This window comes from Salmo salar, chromosome 24, assembly GCF_965601325.2.
Source record: "Salmo salar chromosome 24, fSalSal1, whole genome shotgun sequence".
Taxonomy (NCBI): domain Eukaryota; kingdom Metazoa; phylum Chordata; class Actinopteri; order Salmoniformes; family Salmonidae; genus Salmo; species Salmo salar.
Genome location: NC_138314.1, coordinates 40,032,576 through 40,055,746, shown reverse-complemented (window position 1 = coordinate 40,055,746; position 23,171 = coordinate 40,032,576). Strand labels below are relative to the sequence as shown.

At 43.0% G+C, this 23,171-nt stretch overlaps 1 protein-coding gene across 1 annotated transcript in view; it reads right to left on the bottom strand.

Moving 5' to 3' along the window:
• The window catches only part of stpg2 (sperm-tail PG-rich repeat containing 2), a 73,619-nt gene extending 50,903 nt beyond the window's left edge, over positions 1 to 22,716 (bottom strand). The window contains exons 1-7 of the mRNA XM_082968705.1: positions 22,276 to 22,716; positions 21,747 to 21,856; positions 21,428 to 21,586; positions 20,238 to 20,411; positions 16,992 to 17,107; positions 14,643 to 14,754; positions 7,218 to 7,325 (exon numbers count right to left, since the gene is read on the bottom strand). Of these exons, the coding sequence (XP_082824831.1) occupies positions 7,218 to 7,325; positions 14,643 to 14,754; positions 16,992 to 17,107; positions 20,238 to 20,411; positions 21,428 to 21,586; positions 21,747 to 21,856; positions 22,276 to 22,381 (885 nt within the window). The 5' untranslated portion in view covers positions 22,382 to 22,716. The remainder of the gene's footprint in view (positions 1 to 7,217; positions 7,326 to 14,642; positions 14,755 to 16,991; positions 17,108 to 20,237; positions 20,412 to 21,427; positions 21,587 to 21,746; positions 21,857 to 22,275) is intronic.
• Between the last annotated feature and the right edge of the window lie 455 nt (positions 22,717 to 23,171).

The window sequence follows — 23,171 nt, the reverse complement described above, 5'->3', positions numbered from 1 at the left end:
TCGTTGTAAAGCCTTTTTGAAATCGGACAGTGTGGTTAGATTAACGAGAGTCTTGTCTTTAAATAGCTGTAAAATAGTCATATGTTTGAGAAATTGAAGTAATAGGATTTTGAAGGTTTTGAAAATCGCGCCACAGGCTTAAAGTGGCTGTTACGTAGGTGGGACGAATTCGTCCCGCCTAGCCCAGAGAGGTTAACATGTTTTTGGTTACGACATGATTCCATATGTTATTTCATAGTGTTGATGCCTTCACTATTATTCTACAATGCAAAAAATAGTAATATATATATATATATATATATATATATATATATATATATATATATATATATATATATACTGATTGACAATAAATTTCACATGCTGTTGTGCAAATGGAATAGACAACAGGTGGAAATTATAGGCAATTAGCAAGACACCCCCAATAAAGGAGTGGTTCTGCAGGTGGTGACCACAGACCACTTCTCAGTTCCTATGCTTCCTGGCTGATGTTTTGGTCACTTTTGAATGCTGGCGGTGCTTTCACTCTAGTGGTAGCATGAGACGGAGTCTACAACCCACACAAGTGGCTCAGGTAGTGCAGCTCATCCAGGATGGCACATCAATGCGAGCTGTGGCAAGAAGGTTTGCTCTGTCTGTCAGCGTAGTGTCCAGAGCATGGAGGCGCTACCAGGAGACAGGCTTGTACATCAAGAGACGTGGAGGAGGCCGTAGGAGGGCAACAACCCAGCAGCAGGACCGCTACCTCCGCCTTTGTGCAAGGAGGAGCAGGAGGAGCACTGCCAGAGCCCTGCAAAATGACCTCTAGCAGGCCACAAATGTGCATGTGTCTGCTCAAACGGTCAGAAACAGACTCCATGAGGGTGGTATGAGGGCCCGACGTCCACAGGTGGGGGTTGTGCTTACAGCCCAACACCGTGCAGGACGTTTGGCATTTGCCAGAGAACACCAAGATTGGCAAATTCGCCACTGGCGCCCTGTGCTCTTCACAGATGAAAGCAGGTTCACACTGAGCACATGTGACAGAGTCTGGAGACGCCATGGAGAACGTTCTGCTGCCTGCAACATCCTCAGGCATGACCGGTTTGGCGGTGGGTCAGTCATGGTGTGGGGTGGCATTTCTTTGGGGGGCCGCACAGCCCTCCATGTGCTCGCCAGAGGTAGCCTGACTGCCATTAGGTACCGAGATGAGATCCTCAGACCCCTTGTGAGACCATATGCTGGTGCGGTTGGTCCTGGGTTCCTCCTAATGCAAGACAATGCTAGACCTCATGTGGCTGGAGTGTGTCAGCAGTTCCTGCAATAGGAAGGCATTGATGCTATGGACTGGCCCGCCCGTTCCCCAGACCTGAATCCAATTGAGCACATCTGGGACATCATGTCTCGCTCCATCTACCAACGCCACGTTGCACCACAGACTGTCCAGGAGTTGGCGGATGCTTTAGTCCAGGTCTGGGAGGAGATCCCTCAGGAGACCATCCGCCACCTCATCAGGAGCGTGCCCAGGCGTTGTAGGGAGGTCATGCAGGCACGTGGAGGCCACACACACTACTGAGCCTCATTTTGACTTGTTTTAAGGACATTACATCAAAGTTGGATCAGCCTGTAGTGTGGTTTTCCACTTTAATTTTGAGTATGACTCCAAATCCAGACCTCCATGGGTTGATAAACAGGATTTCCATTGATTATTTTTGTGTGATTTTGTTGTCAGCACATTCAACTATGTAAAGAAAAAAGTATTTATTAAGATTATTTAATTCATTCAGATCTAGGATGTTTTATTTTAGTGTTCCCTTTATTTTTTTGAGCAGTGTATATATTAAAATACAAAAACACAGTGATGGGAAGCACAAATAAAACATCACAAATCACCCAGAAAAACAGTAACATTCCGCCACAAATTATTCCCAAATCAATACTTTAAATTGCCCGAATGGCACCAGAACATTAAGATTAAATGTATTTTGAATTTTGAATTTTGTTCCAGCAATACGGTGTATTAAATCTAAATTCAGATTTACCTAGCTCGGTGGAGACCCTAGAAGTTAACCAATCCTGTGAACGGGTTAGTCAACTGAGTGTCTATACCTTAAGTTAGATAAGATGAAAGTTTATGAATTAGGGCCTTAATGTAATGTAGAGATCTACGGTCTTTAGCGAAGTCCAGCCAACCTTTTGATACAGGATACAGTGATGAGTATCAAATCTGTCATCTGTAACAAAACGAAGAACAATATGGTAGATGGCATCCAAAGGTTTAAGAGTAGTAGCAACTGCACTTTGATAAATAATATCACCGTAATCAAGAACAGATAAAAAGGTTGATTGAATAATCTGCTTCCTACTGATTAGAGAAAGACATGATCTGTTTCTGGAGATAAAGACAACTTTAAATCTTAGCTTCTTAACCAGCTCATTTACATGTTTTTTAAATGTCAAATCCATATCAATCCAAATGCCTAGGTATTTATATGCGAGAACACGTTCAATTGGAGAACCATCTAATGAGTTAACATGTAGTTAATCTGAAACATTCTTACGAGAGTTTAAAAACAACATGTATTTAATTTTGCCCGTATTAAGCACAAGTTTTAAATCAGCAAGAAATTCATGCATAGCTATACAATCTGACTGTAGTTTTGACACAGCCAAATCAACAGTCAGGGCAATAGCATACATAACCCTATCATCCTCATATAGATGAAGTTTACAATTTGTGAAGAGAACTTGGCCCAGATTCACAAAACACTTATAATGCAAAAACTTAAGAAGCTTCTTAAGAAAAAAAATAAGAAGTTCATAAGATTCCTCAACAATATTTTAAGATTTCATGATTTTCTTAAGGACTTCTCAAATATCTTCTTACGAATTTCTTAACTGTTTTCTTAAGATGTTTGTTGCTAGTCAACCGATTTAGTTAGCTATCTAGCTAACAATGGCAATCATGTTAGCATATTTCATACTGAGATTACTGTTCTAAAGCATGTTCTTGGGTTTAAAATAATCAATACTGAAACTTTCAGATGAAGTTTGTGAGTGAATTAAACATGTTCAATTGCTTTCATCAGCTTATTCTCTCACTGCCCTGAGTTTAAGACGAGGGTTTAGCTACCTTGGAATTAAGAAAACAATCCAATAACTTTATTTTCAAGAATCTCATTTCCTCTTAACTTTTTCCTTAAGGAGAAACATAAGAAATAACGCAAGAACATGTCCAATAACCTTTTTGAAGAATAGCAACTTTGCTTAACTTTCTTCATACGTCTATAGTTAAGGAAAAAATGGCAGTTAAGAAGACATTTCTTCTTAAGAAGGTTTTGTGAATCTGGGCCCAGATTCTAAAATCGACTGCTGTGATACACCTTTATGCACTTCAAGAAATTCAGACTTAACCTCATCAATCACGCTGGTCTGAGTTCTGTCACTAAGATAATCATGAAACCATGAACAGGCGTCAGAGCTCGAGCCTATCGAGGACAACTTAGTCAATACAATAGCGTGATCAACTGTATCAACAGTTTTGACTGGTCCACAAACAAAGCAGCACATTTCATTTTAGTGTGTAAAGCATCGACAAGATCATTAACTACTAAAGTGGTATCTGTAATAGTGCTCTGCCCAGGACTAAACCCTGATTGGTTTACATTCTAAATATATTTCTCAGATAAAAAAGAGCAAAGTTGTACATTTACCAAGGATTCTAGAATCTTAGCAAGACAAAGAAGCCTTGAAATGTGGCGATAATGATTAAGATCTCTACTATTCCCGTCCTTATGGAGTGGCAGAAAAAGAGCTGAATTCCATACTTTTGGAATATTTCCTGATAACAATGTTAAATAACTAATGTGGGTTATTGAGCCAACAATGATGGGCGCTGCACACTTAAGCAGACCAGGATCCAATTGGTCGCCCCCCTGTGGATTTCTTGTTGTCTAATGCTAGCAAAGCATCCAGGACTTATTTTTCTGTAAATAACCTAAAAGAAAAGCTTTGACTATCATTTCTCTGATCATTCAGAAAGTTTCCCCTATCAGCATCCAGCCCAGTATCATTGTGAATAGGCTTAGAAGTTATTCCAAAGAGATAGCCCGCTGAAATAAAATGCTGATTAAATGCATTAATAATGGCATTTTTCCCCATAATGAGGCCAGTGTCTGAATTAATTTGTTGTGGCAGAGAGGAGGAAGTAGAACCCTTCAGGGATTTGACAGTTATCCAAAATTTAGCCGGGTTCCCATTACAATGAGAAAGAGCGGTTACATAATAATCAGATTTAGCCTTTCTGACTTCTCTTACACAATGATTCCTCAGTTGCTTAAAAGCTTGCCAGTCCGGGCCTAAGCCTGTGTCCCTGGCCTTGACACAAGCGTGATCTCTTTTATTAGCTACTTCTGATAATTCCGGAGTGTACCAGGCATTCCATCTACCTTTAACCCTTAATTCTTTGAAGGGAGCATGATTATCCACAATAGTATTAAAGACATCTGCAAAAAGTCTGAAAGCTAAATCAGGTTCTGTGATAGCTGAAATACAATCAAGGTCACTAAAATAAAGTTAAATGTTAAAAAGCCTGTTTGCTGAAGTTTTTAAAGTTCCTCTTTGTGACGACACAAGGTTTAGAATTATGTATTCTCACATTTCTAACACAAACAACTGGGCAATGGTCACTAATATCCTGGGCGAAGACACCAGAAGAAACATATTTAAGTTAAGATAAGATCAATCAGAGTTGACCTTGAAGGATATTTAGGGTTGGGCCGTGAAGGCGTAGTCATCAGCTGGGTTAGGTTTAGATCATTACACATGTCTTTTTGATTGTTTGAAGTCTGCATTTCCCAATCATAATTTAATAACTTCTGATTTAGTAAAAGACACCAAACTAGTTAACTCCTCGAGTGCTCAAAGGTTAGCTGAGGGAGGACGGTAGACCCTTATAACAGTTATGGATACATTTTCCCTCAAACAAAGGCTTAAAAATGTCAGTAAAGAGACAGATAAACAATTTTCAATAAGAATGGCCACTCCAACCTCTCTACCCTGTCTGTCAGCTCTGAACACATTATAACCCTCAATATTAATATCAGAATGTCCCCAGAGATCTAAGTTTCAGTCAGTACCAGAATGGCCAGATTCTTGTGCATAGCCCATTTCTTGATGTAATCCAGTTTAGGATGTAAGCTCCTAATGTTCAGATGTATCAACACAAGTCCTTTTACTAATCTTTTATTCACATGGAGTCTCCAACTCAAACAAGCTATGTTCAATAGGTGGTTTCAGGCCCTGTCTGATGGTTGATATTGATATAGTTGGTATGGCTAGAAGATTGCATAGAACTGCACCATTTGGTCTATCCCTAGTAGTAGTAGAGGAGAGAGTAGAAGGTTGGCACCATATGGCCTGAGGCCACAGCCAATGTCAGTATGAGGACCTCTCAGAGTAACCAATGATGGAATGTTATAAACGGACTTACATGGGTTTTGGTTGCCATCGTGCAACAGCCCAAGCCCTCTACATGATTTGAAAAATGAGGGGGTATTCAAGTTTATGGAATTCACATTTCAACTAATAATAATTGGGTGAGCAGAACACAGTGGGCATCTCTTTTGAGCTAACAATAGCAGATCTAAGAGTGGAGTTCAAATGAATTGGTACAAGATTACAACTGACAACACCCCTGACAGTATAGACAACAGTATGACGATAACGCTTAGAAAGGATGGGAGGCATTACCTGAGCGGGGCTTGGTCTGTCTCTGAGTCAATATCTTAAACGCAGCCTTGAAATATGAAGAGGGTCCAGCCTCCTAGATGGTTTGTGTCCATCATCTCTGTAGAGCATCTTTTGTTTCCAAAAAGTGTGGAAATTGTTAATAACAGTTATGCCAACAGAGTGGCGGTAGTCTTTAAGCCAGACATGAAGAGCTAAGATTCCTGTTGAACATTTCACAGCCGCCACCCAGCGACGGCACGGGGCCAGAGATAATCGGCTGCTTTTTCTGAGCCTTTCAGGGTGTTGATCAGCTCAATAAAATCCTGTTTCATTTTCTCTGATTTACCCTTTTGATATCATTTAATCCCACATGCACTACGCAGCAGCAGCCCTTGGCTGGACACACGAAATAAACCCTGTGAGATCCTTCACCGTAGCCCCCGGGTAGCACAGGGTTTTTGCTCCAGGAACGAGATGTGCCTCACCATGGAACTACCAATGAGGAAGGTGAATGGCCTTTTCTGTGCCTCCTGGAGGATCGACGGGAGATGGGGGACGGAGGAAGTGCACTATACATTTAGGATGTAGATTGAACCTGAATGAAAATGAAATAGTCAAATGTACTGTATATTGATAGCCGAGTTGAACTCCAACGGATCCTAAGATAGTATAATAATATAACCTTCCATCTGTCCCTAAGACAGAGAGGACTCTGGTCAAAAGGGCTTACGATGGTGTCTTGTCCGAGAGGCCATCACATGGTGTGTCTGACAGACTGCTTCACACCACAGGAAGCCACTGCGGCAACCATGGCTGAGTCATCCCCCATTCTCCACCATTCTCTCGAAGTATGCACTTGCACACGTTCTCGCATGGTGGCCCTGGTCAAAAGTAGTGCACCCTATTCCCTATATGCACAAATTTTGACCAGGGCCCTCCCTAGGTTGCCATTTTGGACGCACCCTTAGTTTAGTTACGGTCACGATTCAGGATGGTCTGTTGTGTTTCAGGGTGGTCTGTTGTGTTTCAGGGTGGTCTGTTGTGTTTCAGGGTGGTCTGTTGTGTTTCAGGGTGGTCTGTTGTGATTCAGGGTGGTCTGTTGTGATTCAGGGTGGTCTGTTGTGATTCAGGGTGGTCTGTTGTGTTTCAGGGTGGTCTGTTGTGTTTCAGGGTGGTCTGTTGTGTTTCAGGGTGGTCTGTTGTGTTTCAGGGTGGTCTGTTGTGTTTCAGGGTGGTCTGTTGTGTTTCAGGATGGTCTGTTGTGTTTCAGGGTGGTCTGTTGTGTTTCAGGGTGGTCTGTTGTGTTTCAGGGTGGTCTGTTGTGATTCAGGGTGGTCTGTTGTGATTCAGGGTGGTCTGTTGTGATTCAGGGTGGTCTGTTGTGTTTCAGGGTGGTCTGTTGTGTTTCAGGGTGGTCTGTTGTGTTTCAGGATGGTCTGTTGTGTTTCAGGATGGTCTGTTGTGATTGGTGTGGTGTGATTCAGGATGGTGTGTTGTATTTACTGTACCTGCGCCTGAGAGAGGAAAGGAGGGCTGAAGACAGGTAGATTGCCATACAGGCTGCTTGGCTTCTCAAACTGACTCCTGATGTGGTACTGGCCTGGACCTGGCACTCCCTACAGACAGAGAGAGAGAGAGAGACAGACAGAGAGAGAGAGAGACAGACAGACAGACAGACAGACAGACAGACAGACAGACAGACAGACAGACAGACAGACAGACAGACAGACAGACAGACAGACAGACAGACAGACAGACAGACAGACAGACAGACAGACAGACAGACAGACAGACAGACAGACAGACAGACAGACAGACAGACAGACAGACGAGAGAGAGAGAGAGAGAGAGAGAGAGAGAGAGAGAGAGAGAGAGAGAGAGAGAGAGAGAGAGAGAGAGAGATAAACTCCCTTATCTACTGGGTGAAATACCAGTGTGCCATCACAGCAGCAAGATTTGTGACCTGTTGCCACAAGAAAAGGTCAACCAGTGAAGAACAAACACCATTGTAAATCCAACCCATATTTATGTTGATTTTCCCTTTTGTACTTTAACCATTTGTACATCGTTACAACACTGTATATATACATAATATGACATTTATAATGTCTTTATTCTTTTGGAACTTCTGTGAGTGTAACGTTTACTGTTCATTTTTATTGTTTATTTCACTTTTGTATATTATCTACCTCACTTGCTTTGGCAATGTTAACATATGTTTCCCATGCCAATAAAGCCCATTGAATTGAATTGAATTGAGTAATTGGTTTATCCCGAGAGGGAGAGAGGAAGATAGAGCAGCTTGGTGATTTTGGATGCCATCTGAGCCCTTCCAGCTGAGGACTGCAGAGGTGAGGACTGCAGAGGTGAGGACGGCAGAGGTGAGGACGGCAGAGGTGAGGACGGCAGAGGTGAGGACGGCAGAGGTGAGGACTGCAGAGGTGAGGACTGCAGAGGTGAGGACTGCAGAGGTGAGGACTGCAGAAGTGAGGATTGCAGAGATGAGAAAAGTAGATGAGTGAATTATGAAGATGAACATTCCGAGCGGGCAGAGATGGAGACTGAGCGAGGGATGTCAGAAGAAGAATAACCTACCTCTGATTAGACATTAGTAGGGCTGCATCCCAAATGGCACCGTATTCCCTTTGAACTACTATTGACAAGGGCCTGGTGCACTATCTAGGGAACAAGATGCCATTTGGGATGCAACCCTGGGTTGCAGTGCGGGGAGTGGAGTGGGCCATTAGACTGAAGTCCTCCTCCCCATACAGGCCCTTCCACCCTCCCCAGGAGCCATGTCCCACATGTCCTCCACACTACTGCATGATGTACAGACCATCAGAGTTCCACATGTCCTCCACACTGCTGCATGATGTAGAGTCCATCAGAGTTCCACATGTCCTCCACACTGCTGCATGATGTACAGACCATCAGAGTTCCACATGTCCTCCACAATGCTGCATGATGTAGAGTCCATCAGTCACAAGACTGATGTTACAGTGAGGGAAAAAAGTATTTGATCCCCTGCTGATTTTGTACGTTTGCCCACTGACAAAGAAATTATCAGTCTATAATTTTAATGGTAGGTTTATTTGAACAGTGAGAGACAGAATAACAACAAAAAAATCCAGAAAAACGCATGTCAAAAATGTTATAAAATGATTTGCATTTTAATGAGGGAAATAAGTATTTGACCCCTCTGCAAAACATGACTTAGTACTTGGTGGCAAAACCCTTGTTGGCAATCACAGAGGTCAGATGTTTCTTGTAGTTGGCCACCAGGTTTGCACACATCTCAGGAGGGATTTTGTCCCACTCCTCTTTGCAGATCTTCTCCAAGTCATTAAGGTTTCGAGGCTGACGTTTGGCAATTCGAACCTTCAGCTCCCTCCACAGATTTTCTATGGGATTAAGGTCTGGAGACTGGCTAGGCCACTCCAGGACCTTAATGTGCTTCTTCTTGAGCCACTCCTTTGTTGACTTGGCCGTGTGTTTTGAGTCATTGTCATGCTGGAATACCCATCCACGACCCATTTTCTATGCCCTGGCTGAGGCAAGGAGGTTCTCACCCAAGATTTGACGGTAAATGTCCTGCCCCCTTAGCAGAAAAACACCCCTAAAGCATAATATTTCCACCTCCATGTTTGACGGTGGGGATGATGTTCTTGGGGTCATAGGCAGCATTCCTCCTCCTCCAAACACGGTGAGTTGAGTTGATGCCAAAGAGCTCCATTTTGGTCTCATCTGACCACAACACTTTCACCCAGTTGTCCCCTGAATCATTCAGATGTTCATTGGCAAACTTCAGACAGGCATGTATATGTGCTGTCTTGAGCAGGGGAACCTTGCGGGCGCTGCAGGATTTCAGTCCTTCACGCCATAGTGTGTTACCAATTGTTTTCTTGGTGACTATGGTCCCAGCTGCCTTGAGATCATTGACAAGATCCTCCCGTGTAGTTCTGGGCTGATTCCTCACCGTTCTCATGATCATTGCAACGCCACGAGGTGAGATCTTGCATAGAGCCCCAGGCCGAGGGAGATTGACAGTTCTTTTGTGTTTCTTCCATTTGCGAATAATCGCACCAACTGTTGTCACCTTCTCACCAAGCTGCTTGACGATGGTCTTGTAGCCCATTCCAGCCTTGTGTAGATCTACAATCTTGTCCCTGACATCCTTTGAGAGCTCTTTGGTTTTGGCCATGGTGGAGAGTTTGGAATCTGATTGATTGATTGCTTCTGTGGATAGGTGTCTTTTATACAGGTAACAAGCTGAGATTAGGAGCACTCCCTTTAAGAGTGTGCTCCTAATCCCAGCTCGTTACCTGTATAAAAGACACCTGGGAGCCAGAAATCATTCTGATTGAGAGGGGGTCAAATACTTATTTCCCTCATTAAAATGCTAATCAATTTATAACATTTTTGACATGCGTGTTTCTGGATTTTTTTGTTGTTATTCTGTCTCTCACTGTTCAAATAAACCTACCATTAAAATTATGGACTGATAATTTCTTTGTCAGTGGGCAAACGTACAAAATCAGCAGGGGATCATATACTTTTTTCCCTCACTGTAGATGCATGAACACACAAACACACACACAGACATATAAACACACACACTGAGAAACCAAGCTGCACACAAAGTAAGAAAACATATATTCAGAGGAAAATCTGTTCACTAAGCAAGCACACACACACATATAAACACAGCGTGCGCACACACACACACACACACACACACACACACACACACACACACACACACACACACACACACACACACACACACACACACACACACACACACACACACACACACACACACACACACACACATGCCTCTTTGGTGGGCAAATACATTGGAAGCGGTGAGGAATAATGATGTCTGGGAGAATGAATGTGGTCGCTGTGTGTGCAGCTTCTGTTTATAGACGTCTGCTGCCAACTCTTTAGAGGTCAACTAAAGACTGCCACTGCCTACATTTCACAGCAGAATACCTCCAGCCAGCACATCCAATCCTACACTCTCCTGTGTATGGGTCCTATGGGCTCTGGTCATTAGTGAGACTATAAAAGGAACTGGTTGCCATTTGGGATGCAACCACGGGCATTGGTAGAACTACGGAGAGGTCTTGGTAGACCTACGGAGAGGTCTTGGTATGGTAGACCTACGGAGAGGTCTTGGTAGACCTACGGAGAGGTCTTGGTAGAACTACGGAGAGGTCTTGGTAGAACTACGGAGAGGTCTTGGTAGAACTACGGAGAGGTCTTGGTAGAACTACGGAGAGGTCTTGGTAGACCTACGGAGAGGTCTTGGTAGACCTACGGAGAGGTCTTGGTAGAACTACGGAGAGGTCTTGGTATGGTAGACCTACGGAGAGGTCTTGGTAGAACTACGGAGAGGTCTTGGTAGACCTACGGAGAGGTCTTGGTAGACCTACAGAGGTATGTAGGTATCCAGGTACCAGGGCTGGGGTCTGTCCCATTTCAATTCAGTCAATTCAGGAACTAAAATTGGAATTGCATTTTTTTCCTTCTCCTTGAAAAGCATTGGTGAATTTTCCCATTGATGAATTGACTGAATTGAAATGGAATTGACAGTATACAGTACAGGGTTGGGGTCCAATTCCAATCGAAGTCCGTAAATTCAGAAAGTAAACTGAAATTCCAATTCAATAATAGACTTGATAAACTGAAAAGGAGAAGCTACTTATTTCAAATCTGAATTCTGAATTCAGTGACTTCAACTGAATTGAGTAATTCCTTGGGTGTCCATGGTGTGTGTCCGTACTAATAATTACCCATCTGCCAGGGGGGCGGTGCCGTGCCAGTCCCTCTCTAATGATGATGGATGGAAGCCCAGACACCACTGGGGGATCCACAGCAGGGGACACACATCGTGGGGCAGCCACACACACGCCCCAGTCTGACCATACCGCACCTCCCCTCACCGCAAAACACAGTGGTCTGAAGTATACAGTTCAAAAAGAGACGTCAAAAAGAGAGTCAACTTGGACGTCAAAAAGAGAGTGAACTTGGACTGTTTGTTCTGTCTTGGATGTAGTAATTCTATTGTTGTTTCTGTGTTCTTTAACTTTAATATAATATACATATTATACATATGTATATACAAATGTGTTAAGTTGTAATAAATGTGTAAAGATTGAATAAATAGTTTAAGGTATCATTTCAGTAGCCTTCCTCCTGGAAATAAAGGGAGGTATAAAAGTCAAACACCCCTTTAATAAGTATGTCACATTTAATTCCTCCAGCCTATTTGAACACCATCAAGCATCATTACCAAGCTACCAACATCTCTACCACCTTTAATAAGTATGTCACATGTAATTCCTCCAGCCTATTTGAACACCATCAAGCATCATTACCAAGCTACCAACATCTCTACCACATTTAATAAGTATGTCACATGTAATTCCTCCAGCCTATTTGAACACCATCAAGCATCATTACCAAGCTACCAACATCTCTACCACATTTAATAAGTATGTCACATGTAATTCCTCCAGCCTATTTGAACACCATCAAGCATCATTACCAAGCTACCAACATCTCTACCACATTTAATAAGTATGTCACATGTAATTCCTCCAGCCTATTTGAACACCATCAAACATCATTACCAAGCTACCAACATCTCTACCACATTTAATAAGTATGTCACATGTAATTCCTCCAGCCTATTTGAACACCATCAAGCATCATTACCAAGCTACCAACATCTCTACCACATTTAATAAGTATGTCACATGTAATTCCTCCAGCCTATTTGAACACCATCAAGCATCATTACCAAGCTACCAACATCTCTACCACATTTAATAAGTATGTCACATGTAATTCCTCCAGCCTATTTGAACACCATCAAGCATCATTACCAAGCTACCAACATCTCTACCACATTTAATAAGTATGTCACATGTAATTCCTCCAGCCTATTTGAACACCATCAAGCATCATTACCAAGCTACCAACATCTATACCACATTTGTGCATTCAAGTTCATTTGCAGGTCACGGAGTAGATTGAAGTTGCCCCTAGATTATGATCTTGGGTCAGTTTTGCATTTACCCCACTAATGCTTAATGTTAGGATTCAGGGAGGGAAGCTGTTCCTAGACCTATAACCTTGGAGAAACTTCACCCCGGAACACTGATCACATTGTATTAGCAGGTAGTGCACAAGCTCCGTCCAAATGTGAAGCTTGAATGCCCTCTAGTGGTACATGATATAACTGAGACAGGAAGCTGAAAGTAGAACACTACAGTGTCAAGCATGCAATAAGCATTTCATGGGAAAGACATGGGGAAAGGAAATGAGAGGAGAGGAGAGGAAAGGAGAGGAGGAGAGGGGAGGGGAGGAAAGGAGAAGGGAGGAGAGAAGAGTGGAGGAAGAAACACAGATAGGGAAAGCAAAGGAAAGGAGAGGGGAGGGGAGAAAAGGGGAGGGGAGGAAAGGAGAAGGGAGGAGAGAAGAGTGGAGGAAGAAACACAGATAGGGAAAGCAAAGGAAAGGAGAGGGGAGGGGAGAAAAGGGGAGGGGAGGAAAGGAGAAGGGAGGAGAGAAGAGTGGAGGAAGAAACACAGATAGGGAAAGCAAAGGAAAGGAGAGGGGAGGGGAGAAAAGGGGAGGGGAGGAAAGGAGAAGGGAGGAGAGAAGAGTGGAGGAAGAAACACAGATAGGGAAAGCAAAGGAAAGGAGAGGGGAGGGGAGAAAAGGGGAGGGGAGGAGAGAAGAGTGGAGGAAGAAACACAGATAGTGAAAGCAAAGGAAAGGAGAGGAGAGGAAAGCCAGAGCAAGGCTGGAGACATTCCAGAAAAAAACATGCAAACAAATAGCTGTTGTGACTAATGAAAATAATATTTCATCTGAGATTGAAAAATATATCTTTCTATGATCTTGAAGAGAAGAATCCAGTCCCTGAGGATTGTTGCTGTTGGAGATCTGCTCCTCTGAATTTATGGGACTAGGAGAGAGCAGTTTCCTTTCCAGCAGGGATGGAACACACTCTAAGGCCCCTTCCAGAGCTTCTAGATTGGCACAGTGCTGACTTACTGTCTCACTATGAGAGGGTTGGGAGTGCTTACTCCATGCCCCTATCCTTTCCTCCCTCCCTCCCTGCCTGCCTCCCTCCCTCCGATCCTCTCTCCCTCCCTCCCATCCTCTCTCTTTCTCCCTCTCTCCTATCTTCTCTCCCTCCCTCCCTCTTTCTCCCTCCCTCCCGCTCTTCCTCCCTCCCTCCCTGCCTGCCTCCCTCCCTCCCTCCAATCCTCTCTCTCTCCCTCCCTCCCTCCCTCCCTCCCTCCTACCCTCTCTCTTTCTCCCTCCCTCCCTCCCTCCCTCCACCCTCTCTCTTTCTCCCTCCCTCCCTCCTATCCTCTCTCTTTCTCCCTCCCTCCCTCCTCTCCCTACCTCCCTCTCTCTTTCTCCCTGCCCCCGCTCCCTCCCTACCTCTCTCTCTCCCTCCTGGCTCCCTCCCTCCTTTCCTCCCTGCCTCCCGCTCTTCCTCCTCCCTCCCTCCCTCCCTCCCTCCCTCAGTCTCCCTTAACCTTAAAGCTGTCCGCTGAACAGACAGCACACTCCCCCCTCAGCCCCAAAAGGCCCTTTGAGAATGGTAGGAAGCTGATGTCACCAGTAGTGCTTTCCCCCCATTCCGGTCACTCCCTCTCATTCTCAACGCAGTGCATTCAAACATGCTTAGCGTTGCTCCTCCAGTCTAGTCTAGGTGTGGACCATACTCCAAGTCTTATGCTAGCTAGCTCGGCCTGCTCTAGCTTTATGGAACCTGTAGCATTTCAAGTAGCACTATGAAAGAGGGACGAGAGAGACTAGAAGTGTCACTGTGCTGATGATGATTGGGGTTGTTACAGTATGGCGACGTGGCATCACTGGTATGGACACATCCCCTAAGGAGTTACCTTCTTCTCCTCCTGCAAGGTGACAATCTCGTGGTAGCGCGGGACAACCAGCTCGGCCCGACTCTTCTGCCCCTTCCTCACATTGACGTTCTCGTACTCCGTCGTGGAATACCTGCGGATGGACGTGGGATAGGTGGAGGAAATGGGAAGTGTATTTTTCAGCAGCTCTTAAGCTTTTAGGAGGGAGGATTTATTTCCCCTGTCAATCATCTCCAAATGACCCTGTCAAAATCCAATCCAATTTTATTTGTCACATGCTTCGTAAACAACAGCTCTAGACTAACAGTGAAATGCTTACTTACGGGCCGTTTCCAACCCTGTTAATCACATCTATCTGGGAATGGGAGAGGATGGGAGAGGATGGGAGAGGACTGATTTACACGTCCAAGCCAAGCTCAATTGAAGAGAGTGGGGGATGTGATGGCTGGGGGAACGCAGGTGCCCTCCCTACTATTGAGCTGTTGAAGCCTTTCAAATAACTATGTCGGGAGGATGCCCACAATATCCAAAAGTGCTTAGTAAGACTCATTCTCACTCACCATCAATAATACTGTCAGGAAGTGCATTGTAAACAATGTTAGACTTTAATTTTACTTTGGAGGCAAAAATGACTGAATAGTGGAGCGTATATCCTGTGTTGTCATTTAGCCCGAGTGGATTTCGATAAAGAGGAAAACGAATGCACATTTCAGGGAATTTGATCCTGTTGTACCAATTGCCTATACAGTTGAAGTCGGAAGTTTACATACACTTATGTTGGAGTCATTAAAACTCTTTTTTTTCAACCACTCCACAAACGTATTGTTAACAAACTAGTTTTGGCAAGTCGCTTAGGACATCTACTTTGTGCATGACACAAGTAATTTTCCAACAATTGTTTACAGACAGATTATTTCACTTATAATTCACCGTATCACAATTACAGTGGGTCAGAAGTTCACATACACTAAGTTGACTGTGCCTTTAAACAACTTGAAAAATTCCTGAAAATTATGTCATGGCTTGAGAAGCTTCTGATAGGTTAGTTGACTTCATTTGAGTCAATTGGAGGTGTACCTGTGGATGTATTTCAAGGCCTACCTTCAAACTCAGTGCCTCTTTGCTTGACATCATGGGAAAATCAAAAGAAAATCAGCCAAGAGCCTCAGAAAAAAAATTGTAGACTTCTACAAGTCTGCTTCATCCAGCAATTTCCAAATGCCTGAAGGTACCACGTTCATCAGTATAAACACCATGGGACCACACAGCCATCATACCGCTCAGGAAGGAGACGCGTTCTGTCTCTTAGAGATGAACGTACTTTGGTGCAAAAAATGCAAATGAATCCCAGAACAACAGCAAAGGACCTTGTGAAGATGCTGGAGGAAACAGGTACAAAAGTATTTATATCCACAGTAAAATGAGTCCTGTATCGACATAACCTGAAAGGCAGCTCAGCAAGGAAGAAGCCACTGCTCCAAAACCGCCATAAAAAAGCCAGACTACGCTTTGCAACTGCATAAAGATCGTACTTTTTGGAGAAATGTCCTCTGGTTTGATGAAACAAAAATAGAACTGTATGGCAATAATGACCATTGTTATGTTTGGAGGAAAAAGGGGAGGCTTGCAAGCCGAAGAACAACATCCCAACCGTGAAGCACGGGGGTGGCAGCATCATGTTGTGTGGGTAGTTTGCTGCAGGAGGGACTGGTGCACTTAACAAAATAGATGGCATCATGAGGTAGGAAAATTATGTGGATATATTGAAGCAACATCTGAAGACATCAGTCAGGAAGTTAAAGCCTGGTCGCAAATGGGTCTTCCAAATGGACAATGACCCCAAGCATACTTCCAAAGTTGTGTCAAAATGGCTTAAGGAAAACAAAGTCAAATTATTGGAGTGGCCATCACAAAGCCCTGACCTCAATCCTATAGAAAAGTTGTGGGCAGAACTGAAAAAGCATGTGTGAGCAAGGAGGCATACAAACCTGACTCAGTTACACCAGCTCTGTCAGGAGGAATGGGCAAAAATTCACCCAACTTATTGTGGGAAGCTTGTGGAAGGCTACCCAAAAATAAAAGCTGAAATAAATCATTCTCTCTACTATTATTCTGACATTTCACATTCTTAAAATAAAGTGGTGATCCTAACTGAACTAAGACAGGGAATTTTTACTAAGATTAAATGTCAGGAATTGTGAAAAACTGAGTTTAAATGCATTTGGCTAAGGTGTATGTAAACTTCCGACTTCAACTGTAGATGTGTGACTGCCGTGGTCCGATGGATCTGAGCCACTGGAATGGAGAAGGCTAGGCGTGTGTTTAGTAGCAGAGAAGTGTTCGATGTGAGGAGAGGCAGACAGCACTCACTCTTCAGGATCATATTGCCCTGGTCCAGGGCCCTCTAACCCCTTCACCTCGCCTCGCTTCCCTGTCATCTTCCCAAAATGGACGCCTTTGTACTTCAGAGAGAAGCTGGTTTCTGCCTGTGGAAATAAAACAGTGACGATGGAGGGGGGTTGTTTCTATTTTAGAATGGTGTTTTTTTGCTTAGCTTTCTTTAAGATGGGATGATGAATTTCCACTAAATGTCAGTATATTTCAGAACAGCTGAGATTCAGCGACCAGTAATCTTTTTCCTTTACAACCTCCCTCACTTTTACTCTGGCATTTGAGATATGGCACAGGGGCTATTAACACACAAGAATGACAATAAAGATAGTTCTGGAAATGAGCAGCCCTTTTCTAAGTAATCATGGGTTCAGAATTACATGGCAGGTTTGAATTCAATCAGCGACACACGAACAATAACTGAATGTCAGTCAACAACACAGGCTGCATCCAATTTGCGAACACTACAAACTTATCTTTAACAAAAATACCGTCTAACAAAATGGTACCAACATCTCCTAAAGCAAACCAAAGCAACTCAGGATATAAGTAACTTAGTCTGCTTTGAAATGAATTGTACACTGTGATGCATATTGAGGTTAGGAAAATAAGGTTTATTCATCAGACAGCCAATAGATCAGTGTTGCCCAAACAAGTCTTATCAGCATAGTTTTCCCTGTTTTGAAAGAATGCCATTAGACAGCTACTTAACTCCATGACCTGATAAACTTGGTGGTTAAAAACACATGTCAGTCAGGAGATTTAAAGCCTTTAAAGACAAGGAGCGAGAGGGAGAGGAAGAAAGGAATTAATTGATGCACTCTTGATAACCCTAAATCACTGAGCTCTTTCTGTCAGCCTGGAGTGTTGATATAACCTACCTGACTAATCTCTTTCTGCCAGCCTGGAGTGTTGAAATATAATACCTGACTAATCTCTTTCTGCCAGCCTGGAGTGTTGAAATATAATACCTGACTAATCTATTTCTGCCAGCCTGGAGTGTTGATATAACCTACCTGACTAATCTCTTTCTGCCAGCCTGGAGTGTTGATATAAGCTACCTGACTAATCTCTTTCTGCCAGCCTCGAAGGTTGATATAACCTACCTGACTAATCTCTTTCTGCCAGCCTGGAGTGTTGATATAAACTACCTGACTAATCTCTTTCTGCCAGCCTGGAGTGTTGATATAACCTACCTGACTAATCTCTTTCTGCCAGCCTGGAGTGTTGATATAACCTACTTGACTAATCTCTTTCTGCCAGCCTCGAAGGTTGATATAACCTACCTGACTAATCTCTTTCTGTCAGCCTGGAGTGTTGATATAACCTACTTGACTAATCTCTTTCTGCCAGCCTGGAGTGTTGATATAAACTACCTGACTAATCGCTTTCTGCCAGCCTGGAGTGTTGATATAACCTACCTGACTAATCTCTTTCTGCCAGCCTGCAGTGTTGATATAACCTACCTGACTAATTTATTTCTGCCAGCCTGGAGTGTTGGTATAACCTACCTGACTAATCTCTTTCTGCCAGCCTCGAAGGTTGATATAACCTACCTGACTAATCTCTTTCTGCCAGCCTGGAGTGTTGATATAAACTACCTGACTAATCTCTTTCTGCCAGCCTCGAAGGTTGATAAACCTACCTGACTAATCTCTTTCTGCCAGCCTGGAGTGTTGATATAACCTACCTGACTAATCTCTTTCTGCCAGCCTGTAGTGTTGATATAACCTACCTGACTAATCTCTTTCTGCCAGCCTGCAGTGTTGATATAACCTACCTGACTAATCTCTTTCTGTCAATCTGGAGTGTTGATATAACCTACCTGACTAATCTCTTTCTGCCAGCCTGGAGTGTTGATATAACCTACCTGACTAATCTCTTTCTGGCAGCCTAGAGTGTTGATATAACCTACTTGACTAATCTCTTTCTGCCAGCCTGGAGTGTTGATATAACCTACCTGACTAATCTCTTTCTGCCAGCCTGCAGTGTTGATATAACCTACCTGACTAATCTCTTTCTGTCAGCCTGGAGTGTTGATATAACCTACCTGACTAATCTCTTTCTGTCAACCTGGAGTGTTGATATAACCTACTTGACTAATCTCTTTCTGCCAGCCTGGAGTGTTGATATAACCTACCTGACTAATCTCTTTCTGCCAGCCTGGAGTGTTGATATAACCTACTTGACTAATCTCTTTCTGCCAGCCTGGAGTGTTGATATAACCTACCTAACTAATCTCTTTCTGCCAGCATGGAGTGTTGGTGCAACCTACCTGACTAATCTCTTTCTGTCAGCCTGGAGTGTTGATATAACCTACCTGACTAATCTCTTTCTGTCAACCTGGAGTGTTGATATAAACTACCTGACTAATCTCTTTCTGTCAGCCTGGAGTGTTGATATAACCTACCTGACTAATCTCTTTCTGTCAGCCTGGAGTGTTGGTATAACCTACCTGACTAATCTCTTTCTGCCAGCCTCGAAGGTTGATATAACCTACCTGACTAATCTCTTTCTGTCAGCCTGGAGTGTTGATATAACCTACCTGACTAATCTCTTTCTGTCAGCCTGGAGTGTTGATATAACCTACCTGACTAATCTCTTTCTGTCAGCCTGGAGTGTTGATATAACCTACCTGACTAATCTCTTTCTGTCAGCCTGGAGTGTTGATATAACCTACCTGACTAATCTCTTTCTGTCAGCCTGGAGTGTTGGTATATCCTACTTGGCTAATCTCTTTCTGCCAGCCTCGAAGGTTGATATAACCTACCTGACTAATCTCTTTCTGTCAGCCTGGAGTGTTGATATAACCTACCTCAAGGACGTTGTTGACTTGGTTAGTCATTAGCAAATTAAATATAGTTTAATTGAAGGCCAGACCAGTGGGCGGTGCATTATTTTAAATGAATATTGTAATATAACTTGAAGAATAATTACTAATGGTCCTCTTTGTTGACACCAGAATAAATGAACAAGGTGCTTTGTGGAGCTCCGATCATTAGCTATGGAAATAGTTTTCGGGCAAATTAAGAGGCCCACTGGTGCATTAGATCGGCTGCTGCTAATGGAACTCTCTCACACAGAGTAAGTGCAAACACACGCACACACACACTCACTCACTCACTAATGAATTTACTCTCACCACTCTCACTGTCATAACTTGAGTGAGCGAGCATGCGAGTGAGCGTGTGTGTGAGTGCATGCGTGCGCGTTCTCCTCTCTTACCACCACTGGGTTGTAGAAAGCAGGTCCTAATGTATCATCCTTTGCTGGTGCCTTTTGCTTGCAAAGAAATCCCTGTCCATTGTCTTCATAGCCAAAGGCCTGCCCAGGTGACGGGATGGAAGGAATGTCTGGCTGTGGTAGGAACTTGAGGCGAGTAGGAACACCCTGAAGCCACTAGTGGAATACACAACATAGGAAACACATTAACATACCCAGCCAATTCCTGAATGGGAAACCTAAAATTCACTACTTCCATGTATCTGCTTCCCCTGTGTTGTACCATCGTCTTTTCAGGACAACCAAAGCTACAAGTAGAATACAAAACAACTTAACATAAACAGTTGCATTCATGAGTTTTATTGACAAAAGCAAAAACCTGATCAAAATGTATTTATTTGACTGCTTTAAGGACAGAAATGGTTTACTCAGTGGGAAAGGTATATCCAACTACTCAGCGACAACTGTATGGAGTTTGGACTTTGTGACAGCAACTATGTGAGCTTATTACAGTATTATAGACACTATGTCCTGGGCGACAAACCCTTACTCTTACATTCTAACCACTCTCGTGTGTCTTGTAGGCGTCATAGAGAAAAACAGATTACATGTGCATGTTTGAGAGAGTCTCAGCTTTTCATATTGGGGTTCTGTAAGAAGAACCATTTTCGGATCCGTCTCACAAAACACTGCTCTCACAAACACCTGCCCCAATCAACGGTCGGCATCAGCAAATGCAGAAGAAATAGACAAATCCAGAAGTCTGTAGCACAAGCACACAATGTCTAAGAGGGTGTGGAAGCACTAAAAAACAAATCACAGATGATAGCGTGGGACTGAAATTATTCAATGGCTTTTTTTACTACGTCTTCTGCATCATCTGGTTTAAGTAGCATCATTTGATTTGAGTAAAGATGTTGTTGTACAGACTTAAAATATGTGCGGTGACAAGGTGGGATGGTTCCCCACTCATCTTTGCAGTAAGTCACAGAGTGTGCTAAAATGGAATAGCTTAGGCTAGTACATGGGTGTATTCATTAGGGCACACCGTAGCAAAACATTTAGCAGTGGAAAACTATTTTGCAATGAAAACAAGTGTTTCTTATTGGACAAATTCAGGTAGGTACCTCCCCGTTTTGGCCTGTTTGCTTCCATTTTGTTTCTAGTGAATACACCTCAGGGACACATACTACCTTAGTGCGTCTCTTCCCCGGAGGCTCACTCTCAGCTCCCCTCAGTGTGTTTCCTGCTGCCTGCCGGACGTTGTACGTTCCAGGGCCCGGGACTTCTGACACCACCTCATCAAACCGCTTTGATCGATTCTTTAGACTTTGTCCTCCCAGAATGTTATCCTACAAGGTTCAGATCAATGTCACCTTGGTTTATGATTAGCTAAGCTTGGGAATCAAATTGAACCCAATGCATTGATTCTTCAGACCCATTTGACAAGACTGCTAGAAAGACAAGTGAATTAAATTCACACTTGGGTGGATGGATGCATCCATGATTTACCTTGCTATGTGAGCTGTTGTATTGTCCCGGTCCAGGCAAGGCTTTGTCATTGCTGGACCTGTGGAACATTGAGGGCCGGTTGGAGAGTGAGAGGAATGGAGCATAGCCATCTGCAAAACAGTGATAAATGTCAATGAATATAGGCCTATACACATATTTTTAACATATTTTATACACTGTCACAACTACTAACAGTATATATATATTACATGTTCAATTGCTTTCAAGAACAGCATACTTTATGAATCTGAGATCAACATGATTAAATATTGGATTAATCACAAATTGTGCATGTATGTAACAAAGGCTACCTTTTGCGTCAATATGGCTACTTCAAAAACAAAACATAGCAGCTGAGCATATAAGTCTACATACATACAGAATTTTAGCCATAGGCCTGCCCTACATGGATTTCAGATAAGCAACAGTCATAATAACTCATTTAAAAAACTGACAAATTATGACAATTTGCGAGCTTGTTCCTAAAATGCTACTAAAAACTTCCTTTTGAAAACATCAACAACCTTACCTGATTTTTTTGTTGTGTATTGAATGACCTCGTATGATCCTGGCCCAACTTCGGACGTGGTGCTGCCCACGGTGAGGTAGGTAACTCTTGGAGCGCGACCATACATTTTCACCAGCAATGACTCGGAAGACAAAACAACTCGGTAAAATGTCAAATGAAATCCTCGTAGACGTAGTTTCCCTCAGTAATTTGGAGTTGGTAAAAAAATCCTAATGGAGCCAAAAAATATTATTTATTTTCGGCGCTACAATGTTATTGTGCGTCGTTGCTTAGACACTGGCTACGCAAGTTTGGAGTCACGTTTCATTACGGAAATAGAACTTTACAATGATTCTAAAGGCTATTCATTATAGCACCGTTGTTAAAGAACCTAACATGCAAAAAGCTAAACATTAACTTCTGTAATGTATCAGTTATTACGATGATAATTGTTTGTCACCTCATTTAAAGGCAATATCAGACGGAGGGGGACCCCTTTATTTAGGACAATGATGCCATCTAGCGGTGTAACATATGTCATGCAGTTGCATCTGATGACGTTCAGTCATTGTGATGTTCCCAGCCCATGTAATTTGATAAGAGCAGAAATAATTTATAGATCAGACAAAATAAAATGTTGAATGACAACGTATTCCATGCAATGGCATTTCATGATTTGCTATGTTGGGGAATGCTGAGGATCGATGATCTGTGCAATATTTTTGAGGAAGAAACAAATAAATCAGCCATATCCAATTCAATATTTTAATGATTTGATTTCCAAAAAAAGGTAATGAAAGCCTAGAATTTGAATTGATGGAAAAATCTATTTGATTATGTGCATTCCAAACTGCGGGTGGCAGCACAATATCGTCCAGTCGGTCGGAATGCTACAAGAAGAAGATTGATTAAACTCG